Source organism: Moschus berezovskii, chromosome 4 (assembly GCF_049115385.1).
Source record: "Moschus berezovskii isolate FMDL1 chromosome 4, NW_MosBer_1.0, whole genome shotgun sequence".
Lineage (NCBI taxonomy): Eukaryota > Metazoa > Chordata > Mammalia > Artiodactyla > Moschidae > Moschus > Moschus berezovskii.
The window spans coordinates 96,833,702-96,854,417 of NC_142463.1; the positions used below are offsets into that span (position 1 = coordinate 96,833,702).

Sequence of the window (20,716 nt, forward strand, 5' to 3'; positions counted from 1 at the left end):
TCTGGCTTTTGACAATGTTACAAAGAATTATGAATCCAATAGAAAAGTTTATCTGAAACCAATGGACATGTAGGAAAGTATCCAAAGGCATTACATGGAAACTGCACAGAAAAAAACTTCCAAAAAATACTCTTCCTCAACTTCTGTTCTTATTAGCTCCGCAGACTTTTCCCTTCTCAAAAATTTCACCAGATTTCCTCTGAAATCCACTTCCTCGTCTCTTCTTCCTCACAGCCTCAAATCCACTCTCAGCTGCAAATCCACTCTTCTCTTCCCTTTCTCTTATACCATTTCCAGACTTCTCTGCATTGCTTACTCCTCTGAATTCATAATCATGAGTGGTTGGGTGAGCAGACTTAGCAGAAAACACCAAGATTTTCCTGAGGAGTTGTGGGGAGAAAAAAGAAGCTGTGAACTTCATTTTCCTCTGAAAGGGAGACTTGCCAAAGGGCAGCATTAGGGGGAAGAGTACAGCAATAAACTATAATGGAGAAGAATCTGAAATATATATATGACTGAATCACTTTGCTGCACGCCAGAAACTAACACACTGTAAATCAACTATACTTCAATAAACAAAAAGGGACATCAGAGAAAACCTGGACTCTGTTTTACTACCTCTGGGACTTTCTCCACCTCACAGTAACTCATCTTTAGCTTGATTATGAAGTGAAACCTTATAAGAGATGTATTGCTTTGGTTTTTGTTCCTAATTAAAACGTATAATATTTTATTAGTCATTGATGTGAAAGTGTTAGTTGCTCAGTCATGTCCGACTCTTTGTGACCCCTTGGACTGTAGCCCATCAGGCTCCTCTGTCCGTGGAATTATCTAGGCTTGGATGGTAAATTAAGAAGGAAGAGACTAAGACATAAGAAAGAAAATCTCAATAATGAGAAAAGTGGAAACGTTAGATACAAAATTTGCCATTTTCTTTTTCAAAAGGTTGGCAGGGTTAGTTCTGGTCCTGGAAAAAGGCTTATGTAAAAGTTATTATTTGGGGGAGTCTAGGTGGAGAAGGAAATGGCAACCCACTCCAGTGTTCTTGCCTGGAGAATCCCAGGGATGGGGGAGCCTGGTGGGCTTCCGTCTATGGGGTCACACAGAGTCGGACACAACTGAAGTGACTTAGCAGCAGCAGCAGCAGTTGTCTTGTAGGAGTGTGAATTGGAGCAAACTTTAGGGTAGGGACGGGGCTTCCCTTGTGGCTCAGTTGGTAAAGAATCTACCTGCAGTGTGGGAGAGCTGGGTTTGATCCCTGGGTTGGGAAGATCCACTGGAGAAGGGAAAGGCTACCCACTCCAGTATTCTGGCCTGTGGAATTCCATGGACTATATAGTCCATGGGGCTGCAAATAGTTGGACACGGCTGAATGACTTTAACTTCACTTAGGGTAGGGACAGAAGGACAATTTGGTCATGTGTACCATAATGCTTCAGTGTGCACAGTGAGTCTTGATCCAGCAATTCTACTTCTAGGAGTCTACACTAAAGAACCAGCAGAATGCATTTCTAAGGACTTTAACTATAGTGTTGATTAAAATTAGCATTGTAGTTGTGTCCAAATAATTGGAAGCACCTACATGGTGTTGGAGAAGACTCTTGAGAGTCCCTTGGACTGCAAGGAGATCCAACCAGTCCATTCTAAAGGAGATCAATCCTGGGTGTTCATTGGAAGGACTGATGCTAAAGCTGAAACTCCAACACTTTGGCCAACTCATGCGAAGAGTTGACTCACTGGAAAAGACTCTGATGCTGGGAAAGATTGGGGGCAGGAGGAGAAGGGGACGAAAGAGAGTAAGATGGCTGGATGGCATCACCAACTCGATGGACATGAGTTTGAGTGAACTCCGGGAGTTGGTGATGGACAGGGAGGCCTGGCGTGCTGTGATTCATGGGGTCGCAAAGAGTCGGACATGACTGAGCGACTGAACTGAACTGAACTCAACTGAACATGTCCGAGAATCGGGAACTGAGTTGAGTAAATTAAGCTTCATCCCTAGAGGTGACGCTGTGTAGTTATAAAGAATCACATTATAAAAGAATGTTTATTTATGTGAGAAATAGTCACAAAATTGGTAAGTAGAAAGTAGCTTCTAAAATAATATGTACTGTATGCTGCTGCTGCTGCTAAGTCACTTCAGTCGTGTCCAACTCTGTGTGACCCCATAGAAGGAAGTCCACCAGGCTCCCCCGTCCCTGGGATTCTCCAGGCAAGAACACTGGAGTGGGTTGCCATTTCCTTCTCCAATGTGTGAAACTGAAAAGTGAAAGTGAAGTCGCTCAGTTGTGTCCGACCCTTAGCGACCCCACGGACTGCAGCCAACCAAGCTCCTCCATCCATGGGATTTTCTAGCAAGAGTACTGGAGTGGCTTGCCATTGCCTTCTCCGGTACTGTATACTACCATTTATTAAATCTAAATATGGAGTAAAAAGGCTGAAAGGATATGTTAAAGGTGGTTGTCTCCAGGTTCAGGATGGTATAGATTTAGATATTTTTTCTTTTGGGCTTTTCTGTATTTTCCAGGTTCTACCCACTGTCCCCATGTTACTTTTGTAAAACAAGAAGAACATATTTTAAAAAAGAAAACATTGCTCTATTTTCTCTAGGTTTGAACTCTCTTTGAGACAATGTATGAACAGGCATCTTTCAACGAGATGCTCCCACAAAGTTGTTCACTTACAACAATTCCCTGGATCAATGGTTTGTACTTATCAGAGCTCCCACAGGAAAAGCCAGAACCCAGTGAATGCATGCTTGAAGTTACCCATAACTGGTTTTTCTTCCTTTAAGTTAGCAGGCATGTTCTTCATAGTTCAATAGGTGATTTATAAGATGAGGTGATGGAGACCAGATTCAGTTTGGGGGGCCCAGGTGAACAGCACCAGGAGCCCCAGTAAACAGCATTTCCTTCACATTTGGACACCTTTGGGAAATGCTGATGAAAGCCACCATCCTGTGCTTCACTGCTTTACAGTTTTGCCTTAAGGGTAGAATCCCTTACATGTATTAAACAGATTATCTCAAAGGCCCCACACATTCTGCCTCAGGTAATTAGCATTTATAAACAGATAATACATTGATAAGAATAAATGGAGTATGTTGGGATCACTCTTAGTGAAAATGCTTATTTGCTGAATCTATAAAAGTTGAGCATTTCATTAATCTAGAACTTTGTCTATGAGAAATGTCAACCTAAAAAGGAGAAAATAGCTAGATTTATCTTTTTTTAACCTGGAGAAGGAAATGGTAACCCACTCCAGTATTCTTGCCTGGAGAATCCCATAGATGGAGAAGCCTGGTAGGCTACAGTCCACGGGGTCGCAAAGAGTCGGACACGACTGAGCGACAGAACAGAACAGATCTTTTTTTAAAGTTTTGATATTTCTTGCTTTCTTGTGCTTCTTTGAAGCACAAGCTGGAATCAAGATTGCCGGGAGAAATATCAATAACCTCTGATATGCAGATGACACCACCCTTATGGCAGAAAGCGAAGAACTAAAGAGCCTCTTGATGAAAGTGGAAGAGGAGAGTGAAAAAGTTGGCTTAAAACTCAGCATTCAGAAAACTAAGATCATGGCATCCAGTCCCATCACTTCATGGCAAATAGACAGAGAAACAGTGAAAACAGTGAAAGACTTGATTTTTTTGGGCTCCAAAATCACTGCAGATGGTGACTGCAGCCATGAAATTAAAAGACGCTTACTCCTTGGAAGAAAAGCCATGACCAACCTAGACAGCATATCAAAAAGCAGAGACATTACTTTGCCAATAAGGGTCTGTTTAGTCAAAGTTATGGTTTTTTCAGTAGTCATGTATGGATGTGGGAGTCATGTATGTGAGAATTGGACTATAAAGAAAGCTGAGTGCTGAAGAATTGATGCTTTTGAACTGTGGTGTTGGAGAAGACTCTTGAGAGTCCCTTGGACTGCAAGGAGATCCAACCAGTCCATCCTAAAGGAAGTCAGTCCTGAATATTCATTGGAAGGACTGACGCTGAAGCTGAAACTCTAATACTCTGGTGACCTGATGCAAAGATCCGACTCATTTGAAAAGAGCCTGATGCTGGGAAAGATTGAAGGCAGAGGAGAAGGGGACGACAGAGGATGAGATGGTTGGATGGCATCACTGACGCGATGGACTTGAATTTGAGTAGGCTCTGGGAGTTGATGATGGACAGGGAAGCCTGGCGTGCTGAAGTCTGTGGGGTTGCAAAGAGTCGGACACAACTGAGAGACTGAACTGACTGACTGAAAGTTTTGATCATGTTCAAAAATTTTCAAGATTGTAGTTTTCTCCTACAATTTAAACACAGGAGTTTTAGGAGACCACTTTTATTACTATTATTTATTTATTTGTTTTTGGCTGTGCTAGGTCTTTGCTGCCGTGCAGGTTTTTCTCTAGGTGAGGTGTTCGGGGGCTACACTTCGTTGAGGTGCAGGAGCTTCTCACTGCAGTGACTTCTATTGTTTCAGAGCCAAGTTCTAGGGCTTGCAGGCTTCAGAAGTTATGGGGCCCAGGCTCTAGAGCCCAGGCTCAGCAGTAGTGACACGCAGGCTTAGTTGCTCCGTGGTATGTGGGATCTTCCCAGACCAGGGATCAAACCCATATCTCCTGCATTGGCAGGCGGATTCTTTACCACTGAGCCACCAGGGAAGCCCAGAGACCTCTTTTTTAAATTTATTCTTAATTGGAGTATAATTGCTTTACAATGTTGTGTTGGTGACTACTGTACAACAGCTTGAATCTTAAAATTCATTTGCTAAGTCATGTCCAGCTCTTTGCGACTTCATGGACTGAAGCACACCAGGCTTCTTTGTCCTCCACTATCTCCTGGAGTTTGCTCAACTTCATGTCCCTTGAGTTGGTGATACCACCCCAACCATCTCATCGTCTGCCGCCCCCTTCTCATTTTGCCTTCTATCTTTCCCAGCATCAAGATTTTTTCCAATGAGTCACATCAGATGACCAAAGTATTGGAGCTTCAGCATCAGTCCTTCCAATATTCATTATTCAGGCTGATTTCCTTTAGGATTGACTGGGTTGATCTCCTTGCAGTGCAAAGAACTCTCAAGAATCAACTGTGTGCATATATATATCCCCTGTCCTCCCCCCACCCCACGCCCACCTCTCACTCTTCGCGATGGTCACGGAGCTCCCTGTGTTGTATAGCAGCTTCCCACTACCTACCTATTTTACACATGGTAGTGTGGAAGACATTTTTAAGGGGAAAAATCCTTCAAGTGTTTCAAGAGAGACAAGATCTTGATAGCTTTGTAATATCAAAACACTTCTTTCTCATACCAATATTCCTCTCTGCTAACACTTCAGAGTTTTACTTCTAAAGGCTTTCTAAGAAAGGCAGAGGAACCTGGCATTTGGGGTTTTGAGACTGAGACTCCTGGGAAGCTGGGCTTCTTGATAAATTTCAGCTACCATAATCTTGGACCTAAGGGGATCTGCACCAGCTTAGCCACCCCGACTGTCTCCGCACGCTTAATCTTAGTATCAAAAATAAAATAATTTTTTCTAGACTAGAAAAGGGCACAAACTTTGGAGGCAGATAGATCTAGACTCTACATTTTATTCCTTTTGCTTATATTGTATTAGTTGTGATCATGGATCAGCAGTGAAAGTGATGATCCCTGGGAGAAAAGCATCAGTAAGGGGCACCATGGGGCCAGCAGAGTCCAGTCATTAACCAGTGAGTTCCTGACCACACCATCTCTCCTTGCCATTTGAAAATCATTCTCAAAAATGATTTGATTTCATCTTCTGGTTTTGCCTGTCTCCGATCATTCTCCAAACGTCCCCATACACTTTCTCACAGCACGCTCAGCCTTGATTTACTCAGCTGCAGGTGGGAAGACAGAACCCCGCCTTATTCAGTTGTTGAGAAGATTAAATGGGGCTCATGCTCGTCTCTCCAGCCACCACTCTCCCTTCCTCTTCCTCTTCCCACTCCACCTCATAGGTCTTGCCTTTGCCTGGATGTTCTCGCCACTTCTCTTGCTTGGGTAACTCCCACTCAGATCAGAAACCACCTCCTCCAGAAACATCTCTGGAACAACCCCCTACAATCACCATTACCACAACTGGACTAGAAGTTGATTTTCAAGCATTCTGCAACTGGCCTGTGGTGGCACTGAGCATACAGTATTCTGTTTGTCTACCCGTCTCTCCTAGTCTATCCTCTAAATGATGGTAAGCCCTATATGTTGTACATTACTATAACTCTAGGATCTATGGTGCCAGGTACAAAGTAGATGATCTATAAAAAAAAATTCCACAATTGACATAACTCCTTGACTGAGAGATCCAAATTGTCAGGCTATGTCCCTGACATAGACAGACTCTCTGGAAGCTGAACCCAACGGGGAAATGAGCAATGGGAAATAAAGGACCATTGCTTTTTTCACATTTCTGCCTGTTTTAAAGGGTGTGAGGGGGCTTCCCTGGTGACTCAGTGGTAAAGAATCTGCCTGCCAATGCAGGAAACACGGGTTCGACCCCTGATCTGAGAAGATCTCATGTGCCGAGGAGCAACTAAGCCCATGTGCCACAACTAGAGCCCTGGAGCCGCCACTGCTGAGGCCCCCGTGCCCTAGAGCCTGTGCTCCTCAGAGACAAGCCACTGCACTGAGAAGCCCGCAACTAGAGAGTAGCCCCCGCTTGCCACAAACAGAGAACAGCCCACGTGGCAACAAACACACAGCACAACCAAAAAATAAATAAAATGTGTAAAAAAGGGTGTGTAGGCCTTGGTTCTTCTTAAAAGGCTATCTTCCTCCAGTGAGCAAGGCAGTTTCTCAGTGAGAGATGTAGGGATGTCAGGTAATGCGGGGGAGCTATGTGTTGCCTTCAGTGTCGCTGTCATGACCATCTTCTGTACCTTATCACCTTTGATCCTCAAGGTGGTTCTGGGAGGCCCATTTATTGTCCTTAAGAAAAATGAAGTGACTGGCACAGTACCACACAGGATACGTTTGGAAAGGAAGGTCAAGTCAGGCTCCCCCGGCTCTAAATCCGTCTTTTCCCATCTACTGTACAGCTGAAGAGAAATAGCGACACTCCGCCCCTTCCGTTTTCCTCTGCTCTCAGAGCTCTCACAGCAGACATTACAAAGATTATTTGACTTTGACAGACAGATGACAAATGAGACATGAGGATCTGAAAGATGGTGTGGCCCATTCAGAGCCTATCTGTGTTTGCTGTTTCAGTCAGCTGAAGTTAAAGGCTTTGTTTTCACTCACATCATGAGAAATCAAATAACCTTGTTCTATCCTTTCTTGGTAATTACATGCTTGTGGCAATGCCCTTGAGCGGCCAATAATTTCTTCTGTAAGTATGCTCCCTCTGGGCAGTCTCTTCCACTGTAGGGTACAAAACTGTTAGGGTCCCATTTAATGTCATTCAAATGCCACCATGGGGACTTCCTTGGGGGTCCAGTGGCTAAGATTCCTTGCTCCCAGCACAGGGGGCCCGGGTTCAATCCCTGGTCAGGGAACTAGGTCCCAAATGATCTTACATGCTACAGTGACGGTCAAAGATCCCATGTGCTGCAACTAAGACCCAGCACAGCCCAATAAATAAAATGAATATTAAAAAATAAAGCTCATTGTGCTACAATTAAGAACTTTAAATAAACTGTGGGCTCTCACAGGGAAGTGACACCCTACCTTTCAACTCTCACCTTCCGCTTCCCTGGAGTATGAGATAATTCCTATCCACACCTAACATTCTGCTAGATGACCAGAGGGACCAAAACGCCATCACTCCTCAGAGAGTCAGTCATACTGATGTCCAGTGGCAGTGTGTGAATGATGGACAGGTCTATTAAAGGCTCTCTCCTGGGAAGAATTCCAGACAGTGGGACAGTGGGAGGTAGGGATTAGAGACCCTGAGGACTTAGTCCTGGCCAGGCCATTGTCTGCTACTTGGATCCACCCCAGCCGACAATTCTAGTCTCTGTCTTGGACATTTGGCTCTGGTGCCAAAGCTGGCCACATGCCCATGTTCTTTATACAGCACGTGTGAGGCACTCCCCCCGGGGGCCACAGCCAGGTCAGAGCCTCCTCCCTGCAAACACATCAGCTTAACTCACCTCCTAGTTGTAAGCAAATTAGATGATCACTTATGAACTGGGATGATAATAACATCCTAAATGGATGAACTAATTATTATAATGAGAGAGCCATCAAAATAATACCCGTGTTTATTTAGTATCTGTCATTTGAAGAATATGGGGTGAGCCATTGCTGTCACTTCATGAATCCTCCCTACATGTTTATGAGGGAGAAAAAAAGTAGAGGTCGTTCAGGAAGAATCACTGTAGAAGGAGGAGGGCTGAAAATATGATGATTTTGGATCTCAAAGATTGGTGGGCAGTCCCAGGAAGGAAAATACCCACCTGCTCTTTCCCTCCTGAGCATTTATTTGCTCAGCCCTCCATGCTGCCCTGGGCTCCCTCTTTTATGTACATTTTTCTGTTCTTTTGTAATTACTCCAGGCCCTAGTTTCCCAAAGCATGTCCTGGTATATATTAATAGTATTATTTTTAAAAGAATTATGTTAAGTCAATCACAATCAAATAGATTTCTTTATAGGACTTTTCAAAAGCTCTTATTTTTGGTTATTGTTTGCGTTTTTATTTTTTGGCAGCATGGCAGACACCTGGGCCCCCTGCAGTGGAAGAAGGGAGTCTTAACCACTGGACCACCAGGGAAATCCCTCTAAAGCTCTTAATATGCTGATATGCTTGGTGAATGTCCCAGAGGAGTATGTATGTGTGTATGTATTAGGTTGAACTATTTGAAATCCCTCTTTCAGAGGTCAAGAACAATTGAACATTGGCCATTTCATGTAGCCCAACCTAAGAGTATTCAGCACTTTTGAAAAAAAAAAATTCCTCAAATGTTATTCTACTGTTTCACAGAAAAAGAAAAAAAAAAACAACCAAGAAAACAAACAAAAATTATACCAGTTACTCCTTAGGCTTTGAGTTGACACCGGAATGTCTTCTGAGAAAGTCCCAACACACCCCCTCTCCATTCTTTCCAGATGGGAAGGTGGTATCAAGGAGAAGATGACCTTCCAGCCAGAACTTTAGTCAATCATGTCCCACTGGCTCCATCACTTACCTTAACAGCTCTTCTGCCTCCACATCCAGACCAAGAATCAGCTCGCCCACACAGATCCCCAAGTCTACAAGCATTCTAATACCCAATGGCTATTTTCTAATGTCTGCGTTTAAATTGTTTTTGACAGGATCCTATTAGCAACACTCTTTATAAATGATGATGAGCTTTCTCAGCAGGGCCTCAAAACCCTGTTGAATCCCCAGGTTTCAGAAATATGGTACATTTATAGTGAGAAAGGAAAATAGCAGAAAACATTCCTACCGTAAGCACACAGTTATAGCTACAGCATGGAGTGCATGGATTTTGTGGGCTAACTGAGAATCTAGCTCACAGTTTTGAGCTGTGTCCATGGACAATGTCTTTCTAGTCTTGCTTGGGATGCTGCCCTAACAGCCCGTCAGCTACTTGTTGGTAAGAGGGTAAGGTTGTTGCTGAGGGCTTTCCCCACAGCTCAGTGGTAAAGAATTCACCTGTGATGAAATAATTCCTGTGACACAGGAGACGTGGGTTTGATCTCTGGATCAGGAAGAGCCCCTGGAGAAGGAAATGGTAATGCGCTCCAGTATTCTTGACTGAGCAATTCCATGGACAGAGGAGCCTGGCAGGCTATGTATAGCCCAGAGGGTCACAAAGAGTCAGACACAACTGAGTGGCTGAGCACGCACACGTGCAGCTGTTGGTGCCAAGGAACTCCTCTGTCCAGGTCTTCAGGCAGTGCCTGGCCTGCAGGAGAGACTTCTGGGGCATCCCCAGGGCTTGGCAGGGAACACTTCTAAGTAAGGGACATTTGGAAGTCCTGCTTCCTCTCCCCGTCCCACTCCCAGATCAGACTTATTCCTAGACTCCAGGTAAGTAGCCATATGCAAGCCCACCCCCAGCACCCGCTGGATGCCATCCTAGAGGATATGGTATGAGTAATTGCCAGGAGACAGAGCCCCTCCACAGGGAAGTGTCCGCAGAGCGAGGCCCATGTCAAAGGTGGCTGTGGCAGGGGCTTCAAACTTGGATAGCTCTTGCTGAATTGCCATGACCCTATATTAAGGTCTTTGGACAAAGACCCCCTGACCTAAGGCCGTCAGAATAACATCACAGCTTTCCCATCAACTGACTTCTGTCTTAGCTGTGAAGAGAATCACCAAGACTTGGATCCTCGTCAAAAAAGGTGGAGACAGAGGAAGAGGATAGGATGCTGCTTCCTTGCACAGGTCAGCTTCTTGACTAATTCCTCTTTCACATCTATCCTGCTGTGGGGCTTCCCACCAGGACCTGTCTGGAAACCTAACCCCAGGCTTCAAGGCTTCCAGTCCAGGCTCCTCCGGGGTCTGAAAGGAGCTCCCTCCCACAGGGCACTTGGTAGTACACAACTTAACCTTCCCTCATCTCATAGGACTTTATCCTGAGCGTGAAGTTCTACAGGGCAATTGTCCCCGCAATTTTATATTCTGTTCCTGCACCCCAAGGCTTTTTGGCAAAGAGTGCAATCATCAAATGCATAAAATGAGTGAAAGGCTCCCTCCTCATTCCAGAGGTGGGTTCCCTGGAGGCAGCATGCGGTGGTTTAGAGTCATGTGGGCAGCAGAGGAGAGCGGCTACCACCAGGCCAGGCGCAGAGAAGCAGAGGACAACGCTAGGAGGTGGGACCAGTGTCCTGGGGGGAGAGGGAGAGGGTAGCGCCGTGGAAAGCACAGAACGAAGTATTTCAAGGAGTTCATGAGACATTGTGTGTTGAATACCGATGTGAAGACAAGATCAGATCAGAGAAGCTGACGTTAGATCTGGCAATGGAGAGGTCCCTGGAGACATTGACAGTAGCAATGTCTCAGCACAGTGGGGACAAAACCCCAATGAAGTAAGTTGAGAGAATAGTAATAGAACCCATGGTTTACACTCTCTGCCAAGTGCTTTATAGGTATCAACTCAGAAATTTCTCACAATCTTACAGTGTAGATTCTAACGTCATGCCCATTTTACAAGTGAGTACCTCATGCCCAGAAAGGATAGAGAACCTGCCCAGGGCCACACAGCTGGAAAGTGGTGGAGCTGGGATTGCACCCCAACCTCCTGATCCAGGGTCTAGTCTGTACTGGGAGTCACCCCTGACACTGCCTCTATAACACCTGCAAATCATAAGATCACTAACTTTGAGCATCTTTCAACAAGTTTGCTGTGAAGGCAAAAGAGAGGGGATGGGAGCTGAAAAGGTCATAGGGAGCTGAAAAGTCCTGACTCTCAGGACTTTTTTTTTAAACTAGAAACACTGATGTGTAGGTGGCATGCTGACACGGATACTGGAGGAACAGAGGAAAAGTGAGGATGCTGGCCAGACAAGGAGAGAGGAGACAGATCCGGGCAGCAGAGGCCTTGCCCTTTGCTCGGAGCTGGGCTTGTCCTTCAGTACCAGGAGGGGAGGAAAAAAAAAAAGGGTGCAGATGAGTGTGGCAGCTGTGGAAGAGAAAAGATGGAGGAGTCAGAAGTCTGATGATTCCCATTTTCTTGGTAAACGATAAAGCAAGATCATCATCTGAGACTGGGGACGGAGGGCGGGGTGGAGGAGGCTTGCAGGAGGCCTGCGGGGAGGAGAGAGGTATGAAATGGCCCTTTGGGAGGTGAGGAGAGAGGAGAACGCAATGAAGAGCCAAGACAGGAAGCAACAAGAGACAATTCAATACCCCGGCACTTTATGGATGCTCTGTTTCTCCAATCGTTCATGCTTTTTCTTCTATGAAATTTCTCATTCTAAATCTGCAGGGAAAGAAAGAGAGGAAACTGCCGGCCCTTTCTCCCATTACGGCTGTGCTGGGAGTGGTAGGAATACATTTGAAAGTGATGTGATAGTAAATCTGAAACAGTCCAGGCAGAGGGTTGGGGACTGTGGAAAGCCAACATAAAGAGAAATATAACCTGGCTTTCTTACCTGCAGCACCCCGCCCTGTCAAGAAACCATTCTGACTGTGGAGCGAGGGTGCCCACCCCCCGGCAGCCAAGCGCTTTCCCGAATCTCACAAAGCAAGAATAGAGAGGGTATCTCAAGTCCACTGAAATCCCCGAAGAATCTGGACACGAAGGACCCTTAGGCCGAGCTGCTACTTTAGGACTGGTTTTTCCTCTGCCTCCCTCTGAGTCACTTTGTAAGAGGGGGTCATTGAATAAGGGTGTCTAACACACATAGCACTAACTACTAACTATGAGCAAGGCGCTGCCCTGAACTCTTTATGTATCAACTCATTTAGTCCTCACAAGGACTGTGAGGTTGACACTGTTATTAACTCCAATTTACTGAGGGAATGAAGACACAGAGAGGTTAAGTGACCTGGGGTCACTCAGCTAGAGGAAAGCTGGAATATAACACAGGTGAGGCTAACTCCAGCACCAGCATTGTTTCCACTTCTTCCTATGTCAAAGGTCATTATGGGTGAAGCTTTGGTCTCTTAGATCCTTGATGTTTGGGTAGATTGTGGTCAGTTGGGATCTAACAGTTTTTAGCTAGGGTCATGGGGCAATATGGAATCATTGAAAGAGCATCGTTCTACCCATTTTTACCCGGACAACCTTTAGGCAAGTGGCCAGTTTATTTTTATTATCCCAGCAATAAGATGAGGCGGTGTACTGACTTTCTAAATTTTCATGCTCTGAAAGGATATAATTTTTACCGAGTTTCAACCACTTCTTACTCCTGCACTCGCTCATCTGGAGTAGCCGCCTGGAAGAACACAGACCCAGGGTTGATAAATCACAGGCCCCAGCCTATTCTGGGCCCAGCACCCTCCTTGGCTGGTTGAGAACTCTAGTGCCCTGGTGGTCTCTGGTCTCTGAGGAGTTTTTCAGGTCCTGCTTCTAGTGGCAGGAGATGAGGCAGAACTGATTACAAAGATAATTTTCTAATCAAAGTCAGTATAGAGGTCTAGGTAGGAACTTGTTGGTTCTGCCATTGGATGACCAGGGGGACATTGTGCAGTCATCTTGATTCAACATTTGCGTCTTTGAAATGGAGATAATTAGGAGTATGGGGTGGTTTAGTTAATTAACCATTAACTGGAGCTCCAGTGGCCCAGTGAAGGCTGTGGCTCGATCCCTGAGCAGTGCCTCATGGGAAGACTTAGATACAACTTGTACACACAAGGACCTTCCAGACTCAGCTCAGCCACCTTAATGCTTGACACTGGCAGAGTCTGACACTTATCCTAAACCCTGGCCATCCTCAGGTTTACAGAAGAATTGTCTCAGACTCATAGACAACAGAAGTAGGGTGTACTTTTTTTCAAAACAAGAAGCTGAAAAACTCTGAATATTCCCAGAGTGTTGCTAGAGTGACCTGTCTTTAAGAAACCCCAGGAGCAACTTATCCAAAGTATCCTAGAATGCATAAATCATATCCATGTATCAACATTATAGAAGGATTTGCAGATAAAGACTCTAGCAATAGCTCTTAGGATGTGCCAGGCACAGAACTGTCACATGTCATTCACACAACTCTAGGAGTTAGGTTCTATTATCAGTCCATTTCATAGGTAGGTAAATCGAGGCCCACAGAACTCAAGATAGCAAACATATTTGAACCCAGGCAGTGTGATTCCACAGCCTAGATGGGGAGCCGTGGAGCCACACTGCCTCCCTACAACAAGGGACAAGACAAAGGCCAGGCCCTTGAGAAGCCAACCCCACAGAGGGAAGGAAATGGGCACAGGAACAGACATTTATCAACACGGCCGACCATGAACATATAAAGAACAATTAATTGCAACTAGAAAGGCCTCGGAAAGCAAACTCTGGAAGATGGTGAAGGACAGGGAAGCCTGGCGTGCTGCAGTCCATGGGGTTGTAAAGAGTTGGACACGACTGAGCTACTGAACAACAAGAAAAGTCCAGAAAGACTTCGCAGTGGCAGTGGCACTTGAGCTGAATGCTGAAAGAAAGGAGTAGCCTTGCAGCAGGTGGAGATGGGGCTAGAGCCGTGCAATCAAGAGAAAACCTACACCTGGTGCAGGTGGGAACACAGGTACCTCCTGTTTAAATCTTTAATGTGCATTTATATCTTTTTCCAACGCTCTATTTAGCTCAAGAGGATGGGCCCTCAGGGCCCCGAAGTCTCAGAATTTTTAGGCTCAGAGGGTCTGAAACTTGGGCCCATCTTTTCATATCTTGATGGGTTTCAAGTGTCATCATGGCCTGTGATGAGATCCTCCCCAGTCCAGGCCTTGGTAAGATTTTCTCAGTAGGCAAACTTGTTATGTTGCCAAGCACCATTTTGTCTGGCCATCAAAGTCTGGTATGTCTTAGGCAGCCACCAGCTTCAAGACTTGTGGGGAATGGGGAACCAAGTTTTTGGAACAAACTTCCGTGAGCCTCCAGGTTCCAGCCTCCCTCCTTCTCTGTTTCTTCCACCTTCCTCTGGCAGAAAGACATGTCTTTGACATGTCCTCCTTCCTTTGACTTGTCTTCATCAATCTCATTGAGGCTGGTGATTTTCCCCAACCTTAAATGCTTCAAAGAGCTCTCTTCAGATAGAAGAGACAGAATGGGATAGATGACGATTCCAGGGAGAAGGAAGGAAGGAAGAGAGGGCGGGAGGAAGGGATGGGAGAGAGGAGGGAAGAAGGAGAGCAGAGTGACAATTTGAAATCCATGCTAACTGGGCCTCACTTGGACTTCAGCGTGTGTCTCTGCTTTCTGGAAGGAGAGCAATCAGATGTTACAGCTATTTTATCTTCTCCATTCACTGCTCATGCTCAATGCACCCACGAAACTAGACTCAAAGGATCCTTGCCTCTTTCTGGTCTCATTTGGACTCAGGAGCTACTTGGCAGTGTGTCCTTCTCATTTTCTGTGCAAAGTCACACGAGTTCTGCTAAATGCTCCATAGGCCATACTCTTGTCTGGACTGGATCTCCCGACCAGCACCAGGCCTGTGTGACACCCCCACCAGCCCTGGGTGCTCCACGAAACTGCTCTGTTGACATCCATGAGACCCTCAGTCCTGGTTTTTATCTTGCTCTCCCACCGTTTGCTCCCAGCTCTTTTTGACTCACCTTCCTCTGCCCTCCCTTAAACACGGGTGTTCTTCAGCTTCCCATGCTCAGCCCCTGGCTCCAATCCTTCTACAGGCTCTCATTAGAAGACATTCCAGGTGACTACTCCCTGCCTCCTACTTCTGAATCTCACACTGACATCTCCAGCCCTGACTTCTCCCAGTTTCAGCCTCAAGGCTTCCGCTGTCCACTGAGCATCACCACCTAAGGTTCCCAGGGGAACCTTAAATTCAACACGTGCCAAAGTTAACTAATTCTCATCTCTTGTCTCTGTTTCCCACCTCACTGTACCTAATCCAGGAATATGGGGGGTCATTCTAGGCTCCAACCTTCTCATCCATTCCTGTTCTGTACTATCCTCCTTTCATTTACCAAATACCACCCATTTTAAGTCCTAAATGTATCTTGAATAGGTTTCCTTTCTCTGGACCTCAGTTATCATTCTCAATTTCAGGTCCTTATCTTCCTTACCTATTTCCCTACCATTTCTCTGTCCTTATATCCATCCTCTACGCTGCCTCTGGAATAACCTGCCTAATGAAAACCACCAAGTTTCCCCTGCTAGAGACCTACAATGGCTCCTCATCACCCACACCAAATTCCCAGCTCCGAGTCCGATAGATGAAGGCCCAGCGTGGCCTGACTCAGCCTCTCCAGCCTCGTCCCAGCACTCCCTGCCTCAAACTTCAGGCTCTGATGATGATACAGAGTAGCTTGTAGCTTTCCAACACCTCACACTGTTTCATGAGCTTTAGTCTATCATCCTATCCTATCCTGTCCTGCTCTATCCCCTCTGCCTAGAGGGCCCTTCCCTTCCTTCTTCACCTGGATCTTGCTAATTAATCCCCAACACTTAGCCCAGCCATCACCTGGCTCAGGAAACCTCCCCCAAATTCTTAAGTTAGGGAAGTGCTCCAGTTTCATTCTGCTCTATTGTCTCATGGCTAATCAACAGAAGGTTGTAATTGTCTGTTTCGGAGTCTTACTTTCCCATTAACCTAAACCCTTTCCAGTGTTTTAACTGCCCTTGACCTAGTGCCTCATGCAGTGCTTGGCACATAGTAGGTGCTCTGTTAATACTATCGACTGAATGTAAGCCCTTCAGAGAAGGGATCACTACTTCTCCACCCATGGATTCCTAAGGGGAGTGCATGTGTGCTCAATCGTATCTGACTCTGCGACCCCATGGACTGTAGCCCACCAGGCTCCTCTGTCCATGGAATTTTCCAAGCAAAAATACTGGATCAGGTTAACATTTCCTACTCCAGGGGATCTTCCTAACCCAGGGATCGAACCCGAACTCCTACATGTCTCCTGTGTTGCAGGCAGATTCTTTACTGTTGAGTCACCAGGGAAGACCCTTCGTGGGTTGCACTTATGGTCAATTAATCTGCAACAAAGAGTCAAGAATATATAATGGAGAAAAGACAATCTCTTCAATAAGTGGTGCTGGAAAAACTGGACAGCTACATGTCGAAGAATGAAATTAGAACATTCTATAATACCATACACAAAAATAAACTTAAAATGAATTAAAGACCTAAATGTAAGACCAAATACTATACAACTCCTAGGGGAAAATATAGGCAGATCTGTCTCCTAAAGCAAAGGAAATAAAAGCAAAAGTAAACAAATGGGACCTAAATAAATTTAAAAGCTTTTGCATAGCAAAGGAAACCATCGGCAAAATTAAAAGACAGCTTACTGAATTGGAGAAAATATTTGCAAATGATATGATGGATAAGGAGTTACTATCTGACATATATAAACAGCTCATACAATTCAACATCAAAAAAACAGGCAACCCAATTGAAAAATAGGCAGAACTAAACAAACATTTCTCCAAAGAAGATATACAGATGGCCAATAGGCACATAAAAAGATGATCAACATCACTAATTATTAGAGAAATGCAAATCAAAACTACAATGAGGTACCATCTCACACTGGTCAGAATGGCCATTTTTAATAAGTCTACACATAACAAGTGCTAGAGAGGACATGAATAAAAGGGAACCCTCTTACATTGTTGGTGGAAATGTAAATTGGTGAAACCACCATGGAAAACAGTATGGAGGTTCCTCAAGAAACTAAAAATAAAGTAGCTGTATGATCAAGCAATCCCACTCTTAGGTGTATCTGGACAAAACTATAATTCAAAAAGATACATCCACTCCTGTGTTCACAGCAGCACTATTCACAATAGCCAAGACAAGGAAACAACCTAAATGTCCATCTATAGATGAAGGGATAAAGAAGATGTGGTATTGAGATACAATGGAATACTACTCAGCAATAAAAAAGAATGAAAATTTTGCCATATGCAGCAACATGGACAGACTTATAGGACATTATGCTAAGTGAAATAAGTCAGACAGAGAAAAACAAATACTGTATGATACCACTTATGTGTGGAATCTAAAAAATACAATGAACTAGTGAATAAAACGAAGGGATCTAGAGAACAAACTGCTGCTGCTGCTAAGTCACTTCAGTCGTGTCCGACTCTGTGTGACCCCATAGACGGCAGCCCACCAGGCTCCCCCATCCCTGGGATTCTCCAGGCAAGAACACTGGAGTGGGTTGCCATTTCCTTCTCCAATGTGTGAAAGTGAAAAGTGAAAGTGAAGTCGCTCGGTCATGTCTGACTCGTAGCGACCCCATGGACTGCAGCCTACCAGGCTCCTCCGTCCATGGGATTTTCTAGGCAAGAGTACTGGAGTGGCTTGCCATTGCCTTCTCTGGAGAGAACAAACTAGTGGTTACCAATAGGGAGAGGGTATGAAGGAGGGGAAATAGAGGGATAGGAGATTAAGAGGTACAAACTATTAAATAAATAAACCACAAGGGTATATTGTACCACACGGAGAATATATGCAATATTTTATAGTAACTATAAATTGAGTATGAATGTGTGTGTGTGTGTGTATAAGTCGCTCAATCATGTCAGATTCTTTGCAGCCCCATGGACTGTAGCCCACCAGGCTCTTCTGTCCATGGGATTCTCCAGGCAAGGATATTGGAGTGGGTTGCCATTCTTTTCTCCAGGGAATCTTCCTGACCCAGGGACTGAACCTGGATCTCCCACATTGTGGGCTGAGTCTTTACCGTTTGAGCTACCAGGAAAGCTCATATATAACCTTTTAAAATTGTGAGTCACTATATTGTGCATCTGTAACATGTAATATTGCACATTGATTATACTTTACTTTAAAAAAGCTGAAACAAAATGTTCCTTGGGTGAGGTCTGCTCCCACTGATGACCGTGAAGGGAAAGGGGGAAGAGAATTCTGACCACAGAGCTTCTGAATGTACCATGGAGGTTAGGCCCAGCAGAACCTGCACACCAACATTCCATCCCCCCGCATTCTAAGCATGAGTTTTGAAGGTAGTAAGCTCTCTGGTAATTATTTAAGGTAATAATCCACTGGGTCCGCAGAGGGTGGCAGATCCTCTCATGAACTCTTCCCATACCACCAATCTCAGTAAAGGTATGAGTATGAATTAAGGAAATTACGGCAAAGAAAGAGGCTTGTTAGGGCAGAGCCCTCCAGACCCCTGCTCCCCACCCAGCCTGCCATCGACCATCTTCCCAGGGGCCTGTTTGCACAAAGATTCAGCCACCCTGCTGGCTCCTCACCGCTTCTGTAACCGCAGAGCATGAAGAACTGCCAAGGCATGCTGGGGTCAACAAGAGCAGCCTCTGTGGATTCCAGTGGGTCTCTGAAGGGTGGGATCTGCATTTTGAACACCCACCTCCTGCTAATCCTCCTGCGAAACCAGTCAGGCTGGTTGTAATGTATTATTAGAAAGCCCACACATCTTCCTGGGAACAACAGACCCACTTGTTGCATGAGGAGTGTTTCAGTGGACCCGAGGAACCGGGGTTGGGAAGTAGGGGGGCGTGGGCAGGCAGTGGAGTCAAGCGTGACACTGGGGACAGAACTTGGGTTTCGGAGTTAGGTAGGGTGGATTCCAACGCTACCCTGCCTCTTCCAGGCTGTATGGCCTTGAGAAAGTGACTTAACCCCTCTGAGGGGATCATGAACCCTCACAGGCTGTGGTGAGGATTACAGGAGGCCACTGTGGGGCACCTAGCCCAGGGCACAGAGAAAGAAGGTGCTGGCAAAACGCTAGGTCCTCTGACGTAGGTGCTTCTTGGGACATCCTCACTGGGCAGAAAAGTCCAAATGGAAGGGAGCAGGGTGTCCTTGCAGACACAGGAAGGGGAATGCTGCCCAACAGCCATGCGGTCACCCTGAGCGTCCCCAGGCCCCGACTCAGGACTGGTGACTTCAGGAGGACACCCGTGAGGGAGCTGATGTTTTGTTTTAAGGAAGAGAGTTTTCTAGGTTGCCTCCAAGAAGTAACATTCTCGCAGTCTTTATAGAAACTTCACTGTTAATCTGAGGTTAACCCTTCCTCCCTCCCTGCTTTTCCTTTCTGGAAAAGACACAAACAACCCCTAGAACCAACACCCACCAGTCCTCTTAAACATCGTCACGAGTTGTGACTGAAGGTGAATCACCAACCATTTCAGGAAAACTCTTCCTTCACTTTCCACCTCTTTCCTTCTGGAAAGGTAAGCAACGGCCTGACTCTGTGAGAGGAGCAGAAGGTAAGAGATGGGGCTACCTTCATCTCTGGGGAGTTGGGCTCATTCTATCAACCCCCCACCTCCATCCTCTCAGCTCTGCTGATGGACCTGCCCTACCGCAGTTTCCAGGGCCACAAGCTCCTCTTGCTGCTGTTTCTTTATGTCCTTCCTCCATCCCATCCCAGGCCCTAGGGAGGGCTTACTCTGGCCTTCAATAAAGTATTGTTTTCTCAGCAGCAGCAGCAGGGGTCTCCTCTCCCAGGAGCCCCCAGGAAAACTAGGGACCCCACCCTGGAGCCAGGGTGGAGGAGGGGTGGTGGTGTGAATTACTCAGCAGTACTGAGAAGTCACACCCACAGAAAAGCCAAAGCACGCTCACCTCCTTCATCCTGGGGGCTTATAGAGGGTCCCTCTGCACCCCAGCCATCATCAGTCATAGATTCCTTCCCACTCCACCAAGCAGCCCCATGCCATCCTACTTAGTGCCCCCACAAGAGCCTTAATGTCCCAGCCTGGCATACACACTCCTTGGTCTAGAGCTGTTGTGGCAGGTGCCAGCCTTCCCTCCATGGCAGAAAACCAATCTGACCCTGAATGGGGGCTTTGAGTGGCTGGGGTAAGATGTTAAATCCAATTCTCCTAAGCTCTTATGTGGCCAGGCTCATGCCAGCCCAGTGCTGGATCAGATAAGGGTACCGGTGGGGAGCTATGGGATGGCCCAGCAGTCTTCAGCAGCACCGCAAGACCTCACCCTGGTTCCCTGCACCTGTAAAGACAGAGAAGAGAGCACTACCTCCAGAAGATGACCTGCCCCAGGGAAGCCATGGCAGGGGAAGGGGCCTTCCTGCAGGGCGCTGGATGCTGGGGTGAGTGGAGCTGCCGCTGCCCTCCTAGTGCCGTGACTCACAGCCGGCAGGGGTGCACTGGCCTTAAATAGTGGGTTCAGCCGGGA

The 20,716-nt window shown here is 46.0% G+C and overlaps 1 protein-coding gene across 2 annotated transcripts in view; it reads right to left on the minus strand.

Annotated features, from left to right (window-relative positions):
- The window catches only part of VTCN1 (V-set domain containing T cell activation inhibitor 1), a 79,853-nt gene extending 59,150 nt beyond the window's left edge, over positions 1-20,703 (minus strand). The window contains exon 1 of one of the 2 annotated variants that reach the window (XM_055403802.2): positions 20,558-20,703. In XM_055403802.2, the coding sequence (XP_055259777.1) occupies positions 20,558-20,589 (32 nt within the window). In that variant the 5' untranslated portion in view covers positions 20,590-20,703. The remainder of the gene's footprint in view (positions 1-20,557) is intronic. The other variant, XM_055403799.2, reaches the window with a different exon arrangement.
- Positions 20,704-20,716: the final 13 nt, after the last annotated feature.